At 32.4% G+C, this 17,969-nt stretch overlaps 3 protein-coding genes across 5 annotated transcripts; 1 reads left to right on the top strand and 2 right to left on the bottom strand.

Moving 5' to 3' along the window:
- Positions 1-1,939: 1,939 nt before the first annotated feature.
- On the bottom strand, positions 1,940-4,010 carry LOC114375749 (chalcone synthase). Its single transcript, XM_028333596.1, has 2 exons — positions 3,572-4,010; positions 1,940-3,100 (listed from the first exon to the last, which is right to left on the bottom strand). The coding sequence occupies exons 1-2, from the start codon at positions 3,747-3,749 to the stop codon at positions 2,109-2,111; spliced, it is 1,170 nt and encodes a 389-aa protein (XP_028189397.1). The 5' UTR covers positions 3,750-4,010; the 3' UTR covers positions 1,940-2,108.
- A 3,728-nt stretch (positions 4,011-7,738) lies between these two features.
- Positions 7,739-11,540, top strand: LOC114373658 (translin-associated protein X). 2 transcript variants are annotated; one of them, XM_028331166.1, is made up of 9 exons: positions 7,739-7,825; positions 7,914-8,035; positions 8,479-8,558; positions 9,114-9,255; positions 9,333-9,482; positions 10,066-10,119; positions 10,202-10,403; positions 11,038-11,139; positions 11,238-11,540. In XM_028331166.1, exons 1-8 carry the CDS (start codon positions 7,777-7,779, stop codon positions 11,136-11,138), a joined length of 900 nt encoding a protein of 299 aa, XP_028186967.1. In that variant the 5' UTR covers positions 7,739-7,776; the 3' UTR covers position 11,139; positions 11,238-11,540. The 2 variants fall into 2 exon arrangements, with proteins under 2 accessions (XP_028186967.1, XP_028186968.1); XM_028331167.1 differs by lacking the exon at positions 10,066-10,119.
- Positions 11,541-12,945: 1,405 nt separating this feature from the next.
- Positions 12,946-17,940, bottom strand: LOC114376373 (ERAD-associated E3 ubiquitin-protein ligase HRD1B-like). Of its 2 annotated transcripts, none has more exons than XM_028334469.1 (8): positions 17,823-17,940; positions 16,983-17,523; positions 16,448-16,624; positions 16,010-16,159; positions 15,719-15,927; positions 15,054-15,201; positions 13,728-14,010; positions 12,946-13,400 (listed from the first exon to the last, which is right to left on the bottom strand). In XM_028334469.1, exons 2-8 carry the CDS (start codon positions 17,510-17,512, stop codon positions 13,233-13,235), a joined length of 1,665 nt encoding a protein of 554 aa, XP_028190270.1. In that variant the 5' UTR covers positions 17,513-17,523; positions 17,823-17,940; the 3' UTR covers positions 12,946-13,232. The 2 variants fall into 2 exon arrangements, with proteins under 2 accessions (XP_028190270.1, XP_028190271.1); XM_028334470.1 differs by having other exon boundaries at positions 12,946-13,391.
- Between the last annotated feature and the right edge of the window lie 29 nt (positions 17,941-17,969).

Here is a 17,969-nt window from a genome sequence, read left to right as displayed (position 1 = left end):
CTTTAAAATATTTAATTTATATTTGATAAATTTTTTAGGAATTTTATGGATAAATAAAATTTTTGTTTAAATTTAAAATGTTTTAATATTGACTATATATATATATAAAGAATATGACTACAACGAAAACAATATCTTATGTTAGAACATGAAAAAAATTAATAATAATCATCAGATGATTAAAAATAATAAATTATTAAAATTAAAATATTTAATATTTTAAATTAAAATCTATTATATCATCTAATATATCATTAAGTCTCTAACAGAGACACAAATAATCTTTACATAATCGGTGACAATAAAGATGACGATGACATAGTCATGATCACAAAGAATATGACAATCATGCTTATAATGATAAGTTAATATTAATTGAGATATTTTAAGACTTTTATTTAGTGATCTCTTAAAGATTTAATGATTATATTTAATTTTAATTTTAAAATATTTTAATTTTAAGTGTATATTATTTTTAACCATGATATAACGTTGTTAATTATTCTCATATTTTCATGTAAAAAAATATTGTCATAAAAATCGTGCGCGCGCTCTCTCTCTCTATATATTTCTGCAAGAATTAAAACTCAAAGACAAGTTAACTGTATAAAGGATTGCATGGATTGATACACTGGTTAAGGACTAGATCAACACCTCAGAATATGCTAGCTTAGTTCTTATGCCGATCCCAAATTCAAGGAGGTATACCTTATCAGGATTAATTATGCTCGAAACTTTGGAAGATATGTGTTGACACCTTTTGTTGTATTATTTTTAACAGGACTAAGTGTCGTAAAAAAAAAAAGAAAAAAAATGATTTTTAGAAACAAAAATTCAGGTTTTTTTTTCTTCTTCTCTCGCTTTCCTTTTAATTTATATTTCAAACTTTTCTCTGCTTACATGTTCTCTTTCCCCTTTCTATCAAATAAAAAAAAATGTTCTCTTTCCCCCCTCCCAAACAAAGGGATAGGAAATGAGAAAAGCTCTTGTTTTTTTTCTATGATGCCAGAAGGAATTGATTGACAATGCAACTTTTCGGTGTTCTATTGATTTTAATGGTTGCTCATGATTTTAATTTTATAATGCTTAATAGTCTGGAATAGTTTGAAACTGATTAATGAAGGAAAAAAGTATTGAAAGATGGAAGAGTACCTGAACTGAATGAATAGGAAGTTGGTATAACTAATAGCTTGCTTTTGTTAGTTTCTACTCATATTTTTCATTGCAAGCTATATCATTTAGTGGTGAGATATGTGTTTCACCCCTCCTCCACTCATTTTGTTGTGTTGACTGTGTTATCCACGCAACAATATATTGGATGCAAATCGAGTAAAATTGAACAAAAAATGCATCGTTTGAGGGAGGAAAAAGGTCTAATGATATTGAAAATGTATATTTATTGAAAGAGGGAATGGCATTTGAACTAAATGCGTTAGGTAGTTGGTATAACTTTCTGTTGTTAGTTTCTACTCGTATTTATGACATCATTTGGTGGTATGTGCTTTTATCTCCACTCATTCTGCAGTGTTGATCGTGCTATCCACGTAACAATATATATTGAATGCAAATAGAGTGACATTGGAAACAAAACGTACCTTGATGGAATGGGGGAAAAAGGTTTGAATTGAAAGTGTATATTTATTATCATATCATGTTATTCAATTGTAAAAGGTGATCAATGTATAAAAGGGGAGACAAATTATTTTGTCAGTCTTAATAAAATTTAATTTTGCTGTACAAATGATATACACAAAAGTGAGGAAAATTTACAATAAAATAGTGCCCTTATTCAAAGTAGAAAAAGGAAACACACCCATTTAATTTGCATAAGAGAGGCAACTTGTGGCAGTTGGCCATCCAGGGAGGTAAATCATGTATCTTCTAAGATAAAATTTATAATATAAATCATGAAAGAATTATTTTTTTTCAGACAAATGTCTGTTATCATGAAATTAGGCTAAAAGGCCATCGAACATGTATTATTATTTGAATATAAACGTACACAATTACAAACTCTAAACGAGTTTTTTTTTTTTTTGTTGTTGTTGTTACAAACTCCAGCAAGTTTGAAAAGTGGTACACAATAATGAAATAATATATTAGGCATCTCAGATGGCCACACTGCGCAGAACAACAGTTTCAATGGTAAGTCCAGGTCCAAAACCGAACAACACACCCCATTCAAGTCCTTCACCTGTGGTTTTAAGTCCATTTTCAGCAGATTTCCTCCTCATCTCATCCAAGATGAAAAGAACACAAGCACTTGACATGTTCCCATATTCACTAAGCACATCTCTAGTGGCCTTCATCTTCTCAGGTTTGAGACCTAACTTTTGCTCAACTTGGTCAAGAATAGCAGGCCCACCGGGGTGTGCAATCCAAAAGATGGAGTTGTAATCAGAGATGTTCAATGGGTTGAAAGCCTCAAAAAGTGCCTTGTCAATGTTCTTTGAGACAATCCCGGGAACATCCTTGAGGAGGTGAAATGTGAGTCCAACCTCACGAAGGTGTCCATCAATAGCACCTTCACTGTCTGGAGCAATTGTTTGTGCAGTCCAAACAAGCTCATACAAAGGCTTCTCAACTTGTGGAATTGGGTCAGAACCAACAATGACAGCAGCAGCTCCATCTCCAAACAATGCTTGGCCCACAAGACTATCAAGGTGAGTGTCACTTGGTCCACGGAATGTGACTGCAGTGATCTCAGAACAGACAACAAGCACACGTGCACCCTTGTTGTTCTCAGCCAAATCCTTGGCCAAACGAAGAACCGTGCCACCTGCAAAGCAACCTTGTTGGTACATCATATACCTCTTCACATAGGGGCGAAGGCCCAATTGTTTGGTCAGTTGGTAATCAGCACCAGGCATGTCAACACCACTGGTGGTGCAGAAGATCAAGTGGGTAATCTTTGACTTTGGCTGGCCCCACTCCTTTATGGCCTTTACTGCAGCCTCTTTCCCTAGCTTTGGTACCTCTACCACCACCATGTCTTGCCTAGCATCCAAAGAAGGTGCCATGTAAGCACACATGTTTGGATTCTCTTTCAAGATCTCTTCGTTTAGGTACATATATCTCCTCTTGATCATAGACTTGTCACCTGAAATTAGTCATAAAGAAATATTAATGTCAATCTAGCTATATTGTAAAATTAACACAACATACACAATAATGAATAACTTTTTTTTTTTTGTTGAAAGTCGAGTATTTGAATTTTGAGGGAGAGTTAAAGACTAATAATCTCTAATTATAATGAATCACAAAATGACTACTATTGTTGTAATAATCTCTAATTTTTTAAATATCTAAACTAATTAGGTTGATTCAACAATATTGTAAGTAATTTATAATGGTACAAACATTGATGCCCTTTTAATATTTGCACCCAATTAAATTTTATTTTCTTTCAAGGGATTCACAGATATAATAGATGATATAACGTGACAAGAAAACAGAGATAAGATGTATCAAATGGTGTCAAATTAACTGATGTAAAAAAACAATTCTGTGGTAGTGAGTTAAATATGGAAATTAAAAAAGAAGATAAGAAGATGAGAGTAGTGGGACATACACATGCGCTGGAATTTCTCTTTGAGCTCGGTCATGTGCTCACTGTTGGTGATTCTGAAGTAGTAGTCAGGATAGGTGCTCTGATCAACACAGTTTGGTGGGTTTGCAGTTCCAATGGCAAGGATGGTTGCTGGGCCTTCTGCCCTTTGTGCCTGGCGGATCTCAGCTACGCTCACCATCTTTCCTTCAAATTAAGTGATGATATTCAGAAATCAATTAAAGTACTGGGAGCTATTTGATCGAACTCAATTACAAAATCAGAGAGGTTGAAATGAAGGTGTGCTTTGAACTTGTTTGAGGAGATGGCATTTTATATGTATGTGAGGGTTGAAGGGTAGGTGAGTATCATCACGTGCATGCACCAATGTACACCAACATATACATTTTTCCACCGTCTACTACGACTGTTTGTTAGTTTGTGACCTATGTATGAGTTTGGTGGCATATGCCCGCATGTTTTCCATGACCGCCTCTACCCCTATTTATTCTTCCTTTTTTTCATTTACCAGCCAATAATTGGGGATATTTTATTTTATGCATCTCCAGCTACCCCCATCAACTTCGGTATCCATATGCTATCAATGATATATTAACACTTTATATTTTAAATATCATTTCAATGCCTTTTATTTTCTCTCTCTTTATATCAAATCATAAATTATATTATACCTATTTTTTATTTTATTTTTTTGTTAAATAGCATAATGAATATTGACGTAATATTTTTCATGTTAGTATTCTCCTACCATAAAAAAATCAAACATGTGGTTGACTTCTGACCAAGATGACTGACTGACTCTGCTTCTTTTTATCCCGGATTCAACATGGCGATTGGAAGTGTAACTGAATTATATGTCCTATATGTTATATTGGATGGAATTGTTTTTTTTACTACTATTATTCATATTCGATGATGGAATATTTAGCCTCATTACTTTTATTTTTATCTTTATTTTTAAGAAAATAATACGTGCATATACTAACTATATTTTCACGCTATTCAATCACAAATAATTAAGTGTGATAAATTTATTGATTTTAAGACTTTACCTTAATGCTTATAATGCTTATAATTATAGTTATTGAACTTTTATTTTTTGATGGGGATACTTTTATCTCTGTCATTTTGGTCATCAATTATTATGCAACATAATTTTATGTATTCTAAAAAATATTTTTTCTTACTTTTATGAAAATCGTTGTCGTCCGCTCGTGTTAACATCTACTTTTCAATGACTTGTTATGTATTTAATTAATCTAAGATATTTTAATTTTGAATTTTATTATTTTGGGAAAAAAATAAAAAAAATTTAACTATAAAACTAATCCTAAATACAGGATAAAAAAAATACACACACTTTTTTTATGTTATACGTTTAATTTGAGTCAACCGTGGTAGCGTGGCAAGATATGCCACCACTAGTGTTGGTAGTTAGCCTGTTAAACAATATCAACGGCCACGATTACATGTAAATAAAATCTACAGCTAGAGTTGCGCCACGTCAGTTTTTGGAGTTCAAAACTCCTTTTTTTTTCTACTTCGATGGCCCGTGTGTCAAGTGAGACTGGGTTTTAAACCAATAAAAAAATGTCAGCACTGAATATTTTAAATTAGATTCCAAAGTGAGTAGTTGATTCTTGAACGGTGAAGGGATTGGAGCTACCTACCGATTTCATACACCAAAGAAGCATTTTTGTTTTTTAGTTTGCTTGGTACTCTCTATTCATTAATTATTTTTATAACATTCTTTCGAGTTACTGGAGTACATACAAGAAAACTTAGTAGTACAAGAATAAAATAATCATAATAATATTAAGCAAATGGTTGGTATACTTGCTCAGCTGGATAGTCATATACAAAGACAAAGGATTTAATCCCATTGTAATTTTATAATACGCTACTAATCCCTTCCCTGAATATGATAGTATTATTTGATAGAAAATCTGTTTCATTTCATGTTTCTCGTGTCTCTTTAACTCAGAAACAAATTCACTTCATATCAAGTTAATGAGTAGGAGCCACTTAATATGAACAAGAAACTAAGATCAAGTTATATGGTGGCGGATGTTATGGTTTGTTGCAGAGAAAACTTTAGGCATCAATCAGAGACCCTTTTTTATTTTAAATAGACACTTTTTAATTTTTTAAATTCTTTCATGAAATTGTTAAAAAAAATGTTTCTTTTTAAATGTTTAAAACCCTGTGCCAAACTAAGCTATAAAGAGAATGGGTTATAAATATAATAACGAACTGTGTGTTCGGATACACGTAAGTTGAACAAAGAAATTGCACTTTCCAATGTAAAAACGTAGAAGTGACAAGGCACTTGCTTTAGATTCAACAAACGTTTGAGGCCGCTAAACTTTAAAACAAACACATCTTAAGCTATAGATAAAATAACAAGTGGATCTGGACCAGTTATAATTTGGGGAAAGAGAAATTATTATCCTAACTAGTAACTAATTGTAAAAGTAATTGCTATATTCACTTTCTTTTTTTACTAGTATATTCTTCATTTAATTTTCTTTTCAAAAAATATTACTAAAAAATACACTTCCTTTCACTCTCTAGGAGTGTTTCTTTGAGGTCTTTTTTTTATCTCCACCACTATTGTCGAAGAAGACTATCCTTCTCTATGGATGTTGTTACCATCGATCACAAGGCCAATGACTTCAATTGTTTTTAGACTTCAAACATGAGGAATACTTATATTAATGTATAACTAGCATGATTTTTATAATTAAAACATTTTAATTGACAAACTATATAATTATATATATAATTTGAAAAGATTAAAATTAAGAAATTTTGGAAGATTTATTTATTCTTTGGGCGAAATGGGATATCCCTTGGTTGGGAGTCAAAGACTAAGATTCATTTGAGAGGGGGAGTTGATGGCATGAACGCATATAAAATGGATTGTCTCGAAGACTTTTAGAATTAAGAGTTAATTTTAATTTTTTTGGGAAAAAATATTTGATGTCACACTAAAAAAAATGTGAGTGTTAAGTTATATGTTTAATCATCACAACTTACCTCGATAAAATCATATTGAAGTATTTATCCAATAACCAACCTATTACAAAAGGAAAAAAAAAATTCATATTTCATTATAATTAAGCTTTTCTCAAATGTACAGTTATTTATAAACTAAACTTTCCTCTCAACATGCCACTAGAAATTATTTCTTACTCACATTAAATTAAATTTTCACTATAAATAAAATTTCACTACTCACTATAATGGCTTAGAAAAGCTAAAAAAAACAAAAAAATCATTCCAAAAGTCATATCAACTTGTTACATGAAAGTAAAATACAAAAATTGGATCCTAATTGATTCTTCAACCCCAATTAATTAAGCAGTCCACAAGAGCTCCAACCCACGCAAATTGTTGAAGACGTAGGCATGGATGATTGCGCGTGAGTGCCTCCTTAGCTCTACTAAGATCAAATGATGTGAAAACTACATTCCACACTTTCTTTGCTTGTCAGGCTAATATAGGATGATTTTCTCCATGACTTGCTTGACAATTTATGAAGGAGAAGCGTGGGAAATGCTACAAGCGCTGGAATTCACCACCTTCTAAGTGTGTGCTTGATAGAATATTAAAACATGTTAGTTCAGAAATGCTTAAGATTATTGCTACTTAATCCTACATTGCACTCTAGTTAGTTCTTCCCCTAGTCTCTACATTTTTTCATCATGTAATGCCTTGTGTTGATCACTTCATTATAAGTATGTTTCACTAAAAAAAAAAATAGATTAAAAGTATTGTCAAGATTTTTATTAGTTTACTTCTCTTAATAAATACTTTTTTACACAATCTCACATTATTTATACTAGATAATATAATTTACATAATATATATTTATTTTTTAATTCATTTTATTCATTTATTTTTTTTATAATGAAAATATATTTTTAAAATATAGATTCATAATTAAAGAAACGTAATTTAAATTATTTTTCATTATTAATATCTCGTATAACATATATACATTATATTTTTGAAAAATTATAGAATAATAAAAAGTACATTAAAATTCATAATAATATGAAAAAGATAGAATATAAATTTAATACATGTGTATGGCATGGAATGAAATACTTTATATTTTTATAAATATAATTTATAACATTTTTAAATAACCCTTTTAACCAAATATTCATTTGTCAGGGGGGTCACGGCGTTTAGGTGTACAGATGTTGCACAGTTTAAGGTTTTCTCTATTCATGGCATCCAAACATCGAAGTAACTCTCTCTCTCTCTCTGAGATTGGAAGCATTGCCATCAATTCAATTAATTATCTTAAACTTATTTTCATCCACTTCGATAACAGTTGCAGGGACCAACATTCAGAGCTCCGCAAAGAGGGCAAGAACCATGGCCACGTCCTCCACAGCCATTGAACCCGCTTTGAAGGAGGCTTTTTCCAGATATACTCAGTGTCTCAATGACCTCGTAATGCTTCTCATTCAATTTTCTCTATTCTTCAATTCAAATTTCCTAGCTTTTTGAATTTCATTGTGTACAAGTGAAGCGAACTGAAAGGGTTTGGGGATTTCAGTAAAAGTGTAGTATACTGAAGTTGAAAGGTTTATTTTGGAGAGTCTACCCTCAAATTTTATTTTACTGTCCGCATTGTTATACTTTATGAGACTAGTGTTTCACTATTCATCTGGGATTTTAGGAATTATTGTTTTGGAGCACAGTACACACTGCCCCTTTATAAAATAATCTTGCTTCACTTACTTTACAATAGCTTAACTTGAAGGTTTGAATATATTTACAGTATTGGGTAGCTAAGAATATCCTATAAAGTCAGTAACTTTACAGTATTGCTCTATACTATACAGCTCCAGTTTTGGCTGTTATTTTGATACTCTGTAAACTTATATTTATAGAATGACAAACGTGAAAGAGTGGTCAAAGCAAGTCGTGATGTAACAATGAATAGTAAGAAAGTCATATTTCAAGTGCACAGGTTATCTCTTTCTCCACTGTCCCCCCTCCCTCTCTCTCTCTCTCTCTCTCTCTCTCTCTCTCTCTCTATATATATATATATATATATATATATATATATATATATATATATATATATATATATATTGCACATGAGGGTGTTACTTGTATCAGCTGAATTACTTAAAAGTTACAAGATATCTTTTTCATGCTCTTTTCTGTGATTAATTTGTCCTCTGTGCTATATTTGTTCTTTAATTTGCCATCTGAATCAACTTAGTTTGTATCTTGAAATTGTTGTAATGTGACGAGCTAGTTTTTAATTGCATTACTCTGGCATTCATTCTTTATACCTCAATCCCCCTTCTATTTTTTTTAAATGCAAATAGAACAAGTAAATATGAGTTAATAAGACCTTTTTATCTTGATGAAATATTTTTCTATAGTTATAGATAAAATAAAAGAAATAGGAGTCCGAATTCTACTCTGATTGTTAATGATTTATAGTTACATACTTACATGTGATCTTCATTTTCATTATCTTACTGGCATTACCATATTTGAATTTCTTAATAAGGATGAGTAAATACAATAAAGTGGAAGTACTTGAGAAAGCTGAAAAGGATTTAGCAGCTGTGACAGATCAGTACATGTCACGACTAGTCAAAGAATTGCAGGGAACTGATTTTTGGAAGCTAAGACGAGCATACTCACCTGGGGTATACTTCACACACATTACTTCCTTGTTAAGATCAATTACTTTTCTCTGAAAGTCTTGTGTGTTTGCATTTTGCAGATACAGGAGTATGTTGAAGCTGCTACATTCTATGGTTTCTGTAAAAGTGGAACTCTTTTGAAGCTTGATGAGATAAACAAAACATTGCTACCACTTAGTGATCCATCTCTTGATCCTCTGCAGATAAATATCCTTGACTATATATTAGGGGTGAATTTTTTTTTATTGTTATCCATGTTGTGATTTATATTTTACGTTGTTCACAGTAGATAATATACACCAATGAAGATCCAATTTAACAGATTCTTTGAAGTGCTTGATTTGTTGTAATGATTTCTGCAGTTCCATTTGCCATTTTTTAAATAATGTTCATGTGCAGATTAAGCATGCATAGAACTTAACTTTTTGATTGGGAGAAAACTATTACCCCTTTAAATTTTGCTTATCCTTTTTGTAGATAGATACATCTATTTCGTTCCAAGTTTATCCTTAAACCTTGCTTATGTCAATAGAAATCATAGTCCCTTGTTTTTTTTAAATCATCTTTTCCTTTATTTTTTGAGTTTTCTAAAATGAAGAAATGGAAAAAATAAAAAGGAAAAAAATGTGCACATATAAATAACTCTCTTCTGCTATCAAGTGGTGCATCATCTACATAAAGTAATTCTGGTTATGCACCTTCACAATGACTTCATTCTTCATCTTTTTTGTGCTCCATCTAAACAAACAATTGAGATTATTGCTGTTGATAATTCAACCCTAACTTAATAGGAGCCAATACAATATTATGTAGTTTAAGGATCAATTGGGGCAAAATAGAGGTTCAAGTTATCTATTTGTGAAAGAGGTAAAATTTAAGGGGTTAAATGATCTTTTTCCATGACTTTTTCTTCCTCTTCCTCTGAAAGATGCTCAATATTCTGTTACAGGTTGCAGATTTGACTGGAGAGTTGATGCGTTTAGCAATAGGTAGGATATCAGATGGTGAACTTGAGTTTGCTGAGAAGATATGCAGATTTGCACGTGATGTATACAGGGAGCTTACACTTGTAGTGCCACATATGGATGACAGTTCTGATATGAAAACAAAGATGGATGTAATGCTCCAAAGTGTCATGAAAATAGAGAATGGTAATGCATTGGTTTTCAAAACACTGTTTGCTAGACTGAAAGTTCTATCTGTTATGTTTGATGCCTTAATACCTTATTACTGCAAGCACAAGTAGAATAATCTACTGACTGATTGGAATTTTTTTCATATCATCTTTAATTTAATGAAATTGGTTTTCCATCCACTCAAGAGATTCTTTTCTTAAGTTCATGATTTTGGATATTGCATATTTGATCTGCATTCTTTTCTTAGGTCTAAAGTCATTCTCACTCTTAAATGATGATGCTGCAGCTAATAGCTATTAGTGTTTGTATGATAACACCAAATCTTAAAAAACTATGGTACGTGGTGAGTTCATGACTGGCCAGGTGGTTCATGAATGATTGTTATGGTAATTCGGTAATTCCTACCTACATATACTGCTCAGATGATGTGTAGTGACACAATATATTTATCTAAACAGCAAACCGTTGCTACAGGCCACATCAATATAAAATGTTGATTATAAAGTGTTTTCATTAGTATTGAAAACCCGATATCAGCTATCTTTTTATCCCCTTCCCACCCAAATGAAGTGTTAGCGAAGTATTTTTCTTTAAGATATTCTATGTACAAGTTTTGCTTGAAACTCGTTAACATATGTTCTTTATGTAGCTTGCTTTGGTGTTCATGTGAGAGGGTCAGAGTATATTCCACTTCTTGGATCCAACGATCCAAGTTCTTTCTTAGTGGGAGTTCCAGATATTGAACTATGAGGTATTGTATTCATTCCTGAGTCCTAGTTTAGTCTGGGTTTTTTTTTTTTTGCAATGTGTTCCTTTCTATTGAAAGAAGGTTTCCTTATCTTACACCAGTTATCCATTGGACGCTTTGTGAGATCCATGTAAATGAGAGAATAGTCTGCTAGAAGGTTTTGGAGGTTGATATCACTGCATGGACCAATCTTGACTATATTTTGCGTTTGCACATGATCATCGAAGAGGAAAATTAAGACGATTCTTAACAAAGATGAGAATGTACGCTTCTCATTTTATTTGAAAAGGTTGATAATTTTCACATGATGTTATTGAACATTTACTAAATCTTCTGAGATTACAGACATTGACATGATGCTTGAATTATGCTATCAGATGAACATTTCAGTTTTCTCTTCGGTCTATTATCATATCTGGTGGGGATCTAAATTGTATGGTATTCAGTAAAATTAAATCTTTAAATTGATTAAAAATAGTTATTCTTAAAACATTATAATAAAAATTTAACACATCATCATCATTATTATTTAAAAGGGAAAACATGATAGGTTTAAAAGGTTTTTTTAATGGCATAAATTTTGTGTTAAAAAAAAAATACTTCAAACCTTTTTTCCCCCTTTAAACAAGTTTTTAAATATCTCTTAACTTAAATGTAACTTCTTGACAAATACTGGCCTGTTTTCAATTTTAATTGCCAAATGAACTTGGGCAATTTTAGATAAGGGATTTTTAAGTTTCAATCAATTTAAGTGTATGAAAATTTAACTATTTAAATTATTTTTTATTTTATAAAATACTTTGTTTGAATCAAGCTTTGGTGTTTCCATTTTTTTTAGAAAGTAATTTAATTTCCATAACATGAAAATTACATATTATCGGTTTGAAAATTCTTCATTTTTAGTGTTTGAAATTCTTTCACTTTACTTAGAAAAAAGTCTCCTATAAAATTTCCATAATTTTAAATATCAGTCGGTTTTGATATCCAAACAAGTCATTTATATTGCATGACATTTTTTTTTTTGCTGAAGTGTGTATGGTATTTTAATTCCACTTAAATATTAAATACCTCTTTCAAAATTTCTCATCCATACATGATAGTTTGCTTGTTAAAGGCGATATCAAACTCAACCATTTTTTCAAGATGTTCACAATGCCACATGAGAAAAAAATAGAGTAAAGTAACGAGTAGGGTTGAATTTACATGAACTAGTAAATTTAGAAATCAAAATTAATCAAATTTACCAACGTTTTAGAAAAGAAGGAACTAGTTAAATTAGAGTGAACATATATTTTAAGTTGTATGGACTCAAATCCATACACTAAGTGCATTTTGGAGCTTTGGAGATGTAGATTAAAGTGAGGTGTTTCTTCTATGAGGAATTGTTCCCTCCCTTCATGGTGAACTATAGTCAGGTCTAGCACCCCCTTCATGCAAGATATTGAAACTGAGATCTATTGAGCTTAGGAAGATAAAAGACAAATACAACTCAAAAAACAACTTAAGCAACTGACTGATCAACGATGTTTCTTTGTGTATCGACTCACGAGTCACATGAGCCCAATATGTGCTTCACTTGAATTTTGTGCCTATCTATTTTTAAGCAAGTATTTACATAATCATACTCTACCCAATATGTACGAGTTATATATGAAGTTTCGATATTCGTTTTTCATCCGTTGGCTAAAATGGTAATGCTTTTATGCTTTAGAAACATGTATTTTATCGGTAAAAAAACTCAAGTTTGACTCTTCTAGAGTAAATCCCCACTCTAATAGGAAAACAATAAACCTGAAACATTGATGAGAAATCCCCACTTTAAAGGGAAAACAATAAGCATCAAACAATAAATCCCCATTTTCTTATCAAAAGGTAACTTTTGTAAAAGCTAATATAAGCGTACAACAATCCACATGGGAAAAAAAAAAGAAGCCAAAATAAATCATTTTCAAGGGGCACTATGCATTTACAAGATTAGTACCATCACGAATAACAGATGTCACATTAGAGCAATGCTGTGATTTCTGTATTTTCCTCTTCCTATATCTACATTTGGCAGTCTATTCCTGGCTTAAACCAGAAATAAACAGCCGACCTTATGCTTTTCCATCTTGAATATCCTCACGATAACCATGACCAGATTCAGATGATGAGGAAACGACACTCTTGCCTCTGCTATCTGATGACGGTGTGCCCTCATCTACATTTCTATCAGCCTTTATCCTCTGCAGCATCTCGAGCTGATTTTGCAGAATCTGTAGGTTCTTCAAAATCATGAAAACTCAATCTTTGCCAAACCATTTTAATCAGTGAATGAGACCACGCAACGAAAACATTGATGCAGTGCAATCCTACTTGTATGCATTCATTTGTTATGTCTCAGTACTTATAAAAGCCTAATTAATTGTGATGGTTATTTATAATAATATCAGTTAATGTCCCTTTTCGGGGTGCCAGAATTTAGCATGCATACAGGAGAAGGGTTCATTTGGTGGTCATCATAATCACCAAATTTGATCTTTTATATTCAGGTAAAACCAAGGTGACACATCACTTACTGTGTGGGTAAAAGAAAAAAGAGCACACATTACCTGAATCTGGCATTGAAGAAGTTTTCTATAAGCTTCAAGCTGAGAGCTTGGGATATTTGGATCATTTTCAAACCCCTCTCCATAGTTCACAGGGGATGCATGTGCTTGGGAAGGTAGAAAATGGAAGTTTTGCATTGGAGGAAAGGATAGATTTGGTGGTCTACCAGCGATAAGAAACTGCTTTTGTGCTTCTTCACTGGAAGTTTGCTCTCCATTACGGTCCGTATTAGAAGATTCAGCCATAGATATTTGAACTGGGGGATGAAGAGTGTATCCAGGAGAGCTGTGAGTTTGAGAACAAGCCTTGTCAATTAAACACTTTATAGACTAATTCAGTATTATCATTTTTTTAACAAAGCTTGAATATGAGAGTAAGATCACAAAATTGGTACTTTGCCCAAATCAGTCATCTTAGCAAATGGTGAACTAAGAGGAAGAATAATGAGTAAAAAAGTAATATGACAAATTTCATAGAAAATGGCGTGATTATTAAACAAATCAGATCTGGAAATACAATTTCATGATACCATTGATGCAATATATTCAATCAGATTTAGTCAACAATTGTGCAGATCATACTTCTATATCAAAGCAGAAACTCATAATTTTAAGAGTATATTTTCTGAAATCAGATCAATATTGAATTGGAATAAACCCAAATGCAGCCATTAAGGGAATGTTTGATGATCATTCTTGAAAACAGTTTTCTGTTTTCAAAACCGTGGTTGTCTATTTTTAATCCGATTATTTGGAAAACCTGTTCTCCATAATATGTTTTTAGAGTAGAAAATTGATAACACATCTTCGTTATTATGGAACCAAGTGGTGCATGTCCCAGTCTCTCATTCAAGGAATAGCTTACAACCACCAGTTTTTCTTTTCCACTAGTGGGGTGAACTACATGGATAAAAAATGGCACCATTATGTTATGTTAAACTAATAATTCAGAGCAGTCATTTGGTCAATGCAAGGAATGGCTTAATCTAAAAGATTTCAGGCTCTAAAAGACATCATTCCTTCTAAGTGGAATTAATTTACCTTCCAAGTTAATATACAATTTAGTCCCTAAAAGTGACAACTTGTATTGCTTTGATCCCAGAAAGTGTTTGTCTATACTAGGAGGAATAAACAGTAACAATAAGTCATTAATGTGTTATAAGTTACAATTGTTTATACTGGGAGTTTATAAAGTCAGCTACAATTTTTTTTTTTTTAGAGTTAATATGTGACTAGTGACTAATGAGTCAGTTACAACTACAAGAGGTTCCTTTTGGAGTTAAAAAGGAGAAAATTGTAAAGGAAAGCATCTTGGGAAAAATGTCATACCATACAAGAGAATTCATAGAGGGATACACATAAGACTTCTCATATATTGAAGCAGCAGCAGCAGCTGCTTGGAGTCTAGCTTGATGTCGACTCAAACTATCAGTAGCCTCAGTCTGAGCTGTGCTTCCACTGCCTGTCCCAGTTGTTCCTGTTCCAGGTGAAAATAAAACAATATTAAATAATACACCGAACAAACATATATACAGAGTCATTTAAAACTACAAGTGTCAATATGCTTATTTAATCTAACAGAAATTACATTCAAAATATTTTAAACAGTCTAATTGTATTGGACTCAGGCAAGCAACATAATCACCCAAAATTAAAAGAAAACAATGTCTTAAAAGTTAACTAATATGTGCAAAAATGTATAAAATAGGATCTTTAAGAGCTTCATAATGAATGAGAAAATCTTCACGTGAATAAAAAAGAAATTACACATTACAAAATAAATAGAAAAATGAAAATGAATTAAAAAAATGTGGTGGAAGGTGCAGATAGCAAAGTGTTTGTCAGAGTCATGCTTCCAACTCTATTTTTCCGTCTTTGTTTCCAAAGACACTGTTTCTGGAAATAATATCAGTTCATTTCTGACATCATGTACATTAATAAGACGTTCCATGAACACACTATTTAACTCTAGTGAGTGATTATCATATGATTACCCCGTTGATGGACATCTGACTGTGATCCTTGCTGCCCTGCAGCCGCAGTTGTCCCATTTTCAGGTGGTACAACCAAGGCTCTGCAGGTGGGGCAAGTGTGCTGCCGCTCCAGCCATGATCGGAGACAATGAACATGAAAAAGATGTCCACATATAAGTTTCTTGGCTGTCGTCATCTCTTCACGACAAATAATGCAGGTTGCATCACTTCTGCATAATCATTTAAATACATATATGTTTAAAATGGATATATAATAAATTAAACAGATACTACACCAGGTTTAGAACTCACGCATTAAGCTCTTCAGGGGTTGCATCTGGAAACCGATCGTTCATATTTGAAGTGATTTTACGATAACGTATGTAATCTGCAACACGGACTTTGAAGTTCCTAAATGTCTCATAAAGCTCCCGTATAAGGTGCAAGGGAATACCATAGTTTCTGAAAGGTCAACTAAAGTTAGTATAGGTGAAAAATATAACCTGTGAAAGTTAAACGTATAATCTAACCAAAATAGCATGACAATGAAAAATAAATAAACCAAATGTGTACATGTTAATGAAACAGATACTAAAAATATCATTGTCAATTATGATTGAATCTGTTTCTCAGTGCAGTCAAACGGCTAAATGTAAAAGTGTCTATGAGAGACATATTAATGACTCATGTAGTGCATACATATGAAGGCTACCATAAAATGCATAAAAGAAGAGTTGACTAATCACTTACACAAAAATTACAAGAAAGAAGCACATATACATAGACAAGTGAAGCAAGTCCCTAATGAGTTCCAGGTAAAATGTGAAGACCGGTTTCTTTTCCCATTGTCCCTCCATAAGCATGTCACTGACATAGAAAAGATATTTTACAAAAATTGACACCGTTGTAGTTGCCAGTATCATGTACCTGAGATTGAAACAGATAATTTGTCAAATGAAATATTCAATTATATATCATTTCAAAAGAATGATATATATGGCTGCTCACCAGTCACCAATCCTTTAGTTATCATTGTCCAACAATAAATTTTGAGAGTTTAACCAAGATGTGAAATTTCATATATCAACATGGCCTAATTGGATATTTGGATTTATGCATGACTAAATCAAAATATCAAATAAAAGTCAAACAAGGAAAAAACTAAACAGCATTCTCAATCTCATACAACCAGAAATTCAGCTGCATTACTATTCATACCTTTTAAAATACAATATTTACGAGTCATAAATCATTTGGGAGGAGAAAAAGGAAGAAGAAGGCTTACTCGAAACAAAAGAATAGTGAAACCGAAGCCTGCCACGTTTCTATCAAATGCTTCATAGAACTGTACAAGAAAAGGCTATCAAGAAGAAGAAGGAAGCCCATAAAAGATACAATTCGAACATGGGACAACATGGGCACCGAGGGAGTGGTCTCAATGTACTCGACTCTCTTCTGAGCCAACCAATGCAAAGCCTTAATCAACAACAATGCTGTGACCATTGCAAGGAATGTGACTGAGAAGTCCTGCCTAAAAATGGTTATTGCAAAGAGGATTTCCATGACCTCCCTCCACGATTGCTCGTTAAGCCTCTCAACCTCCGCCTCTCGGAGGGAACCCAAGAACAACTTCTTGGTTAATTGCCATAGAATACACATAAAGACCAAACCCATGTTGAGAAGAAGCACCAAACTGATCTTGGAAGTTGACAGATACACCATTGCCGGATAAAACTGGCCCCTACTGTTAAATGCATGATATATAATAGCCAGAGTTGCAATGATACTAAGACCCGCATATGTCTTCAGCTTCATGATTTTTTTCTCTGCATGCATAAAGCCAATGTAATAATCATTGAATCAACATCTGAAAACCTAATTTTATCAATTACACCGGCAATTAATCTGCCCTAATATATATATGCACTTGAAACGATGTCCCATAAAGAAGAATCAAACAGACAAAATAAACATGAAAGGTACGAACGATTTGCAAAGTGCATATTCACAATGAAACCCCCAATACAAGATAAGCCCTAACAACTAGGAATCGGATCAACGCGGAGCAAAAGAAAATTGAGAAAAATAATAAAACAGGAAAAAGAAATTGATAGGAATAAGGTACCGGTTGGGATTGAAGGGTCTGAGTTCGTAGAAATGGAACAGAAAAACAATCTCCCCTAAATGCTTTCGCTCTCACCGTGGATTTCCAAGTTTTTATATATTCAAATTCATGAATGAATAACATTGAAACAAAATGATGTAATACTAT

This window comes from Glycine soja, chromosome 11, assembly GCF_004193775.1.
Source record: "Glycine soja cultivar W05 chromosome 11, ASM419377v2, whole genome shotgun sequence".
In the NCBI taxonomy this organism is placed as follows: Eukaryota; Viridiplantae; Streptophyta; class Magnoliopsida; order Fabales; family Fabaceae; genus Glycine; species Glycine soja.
This window is presented reverse-complemented; position numbering and strand designations above follow the sequence as displayed.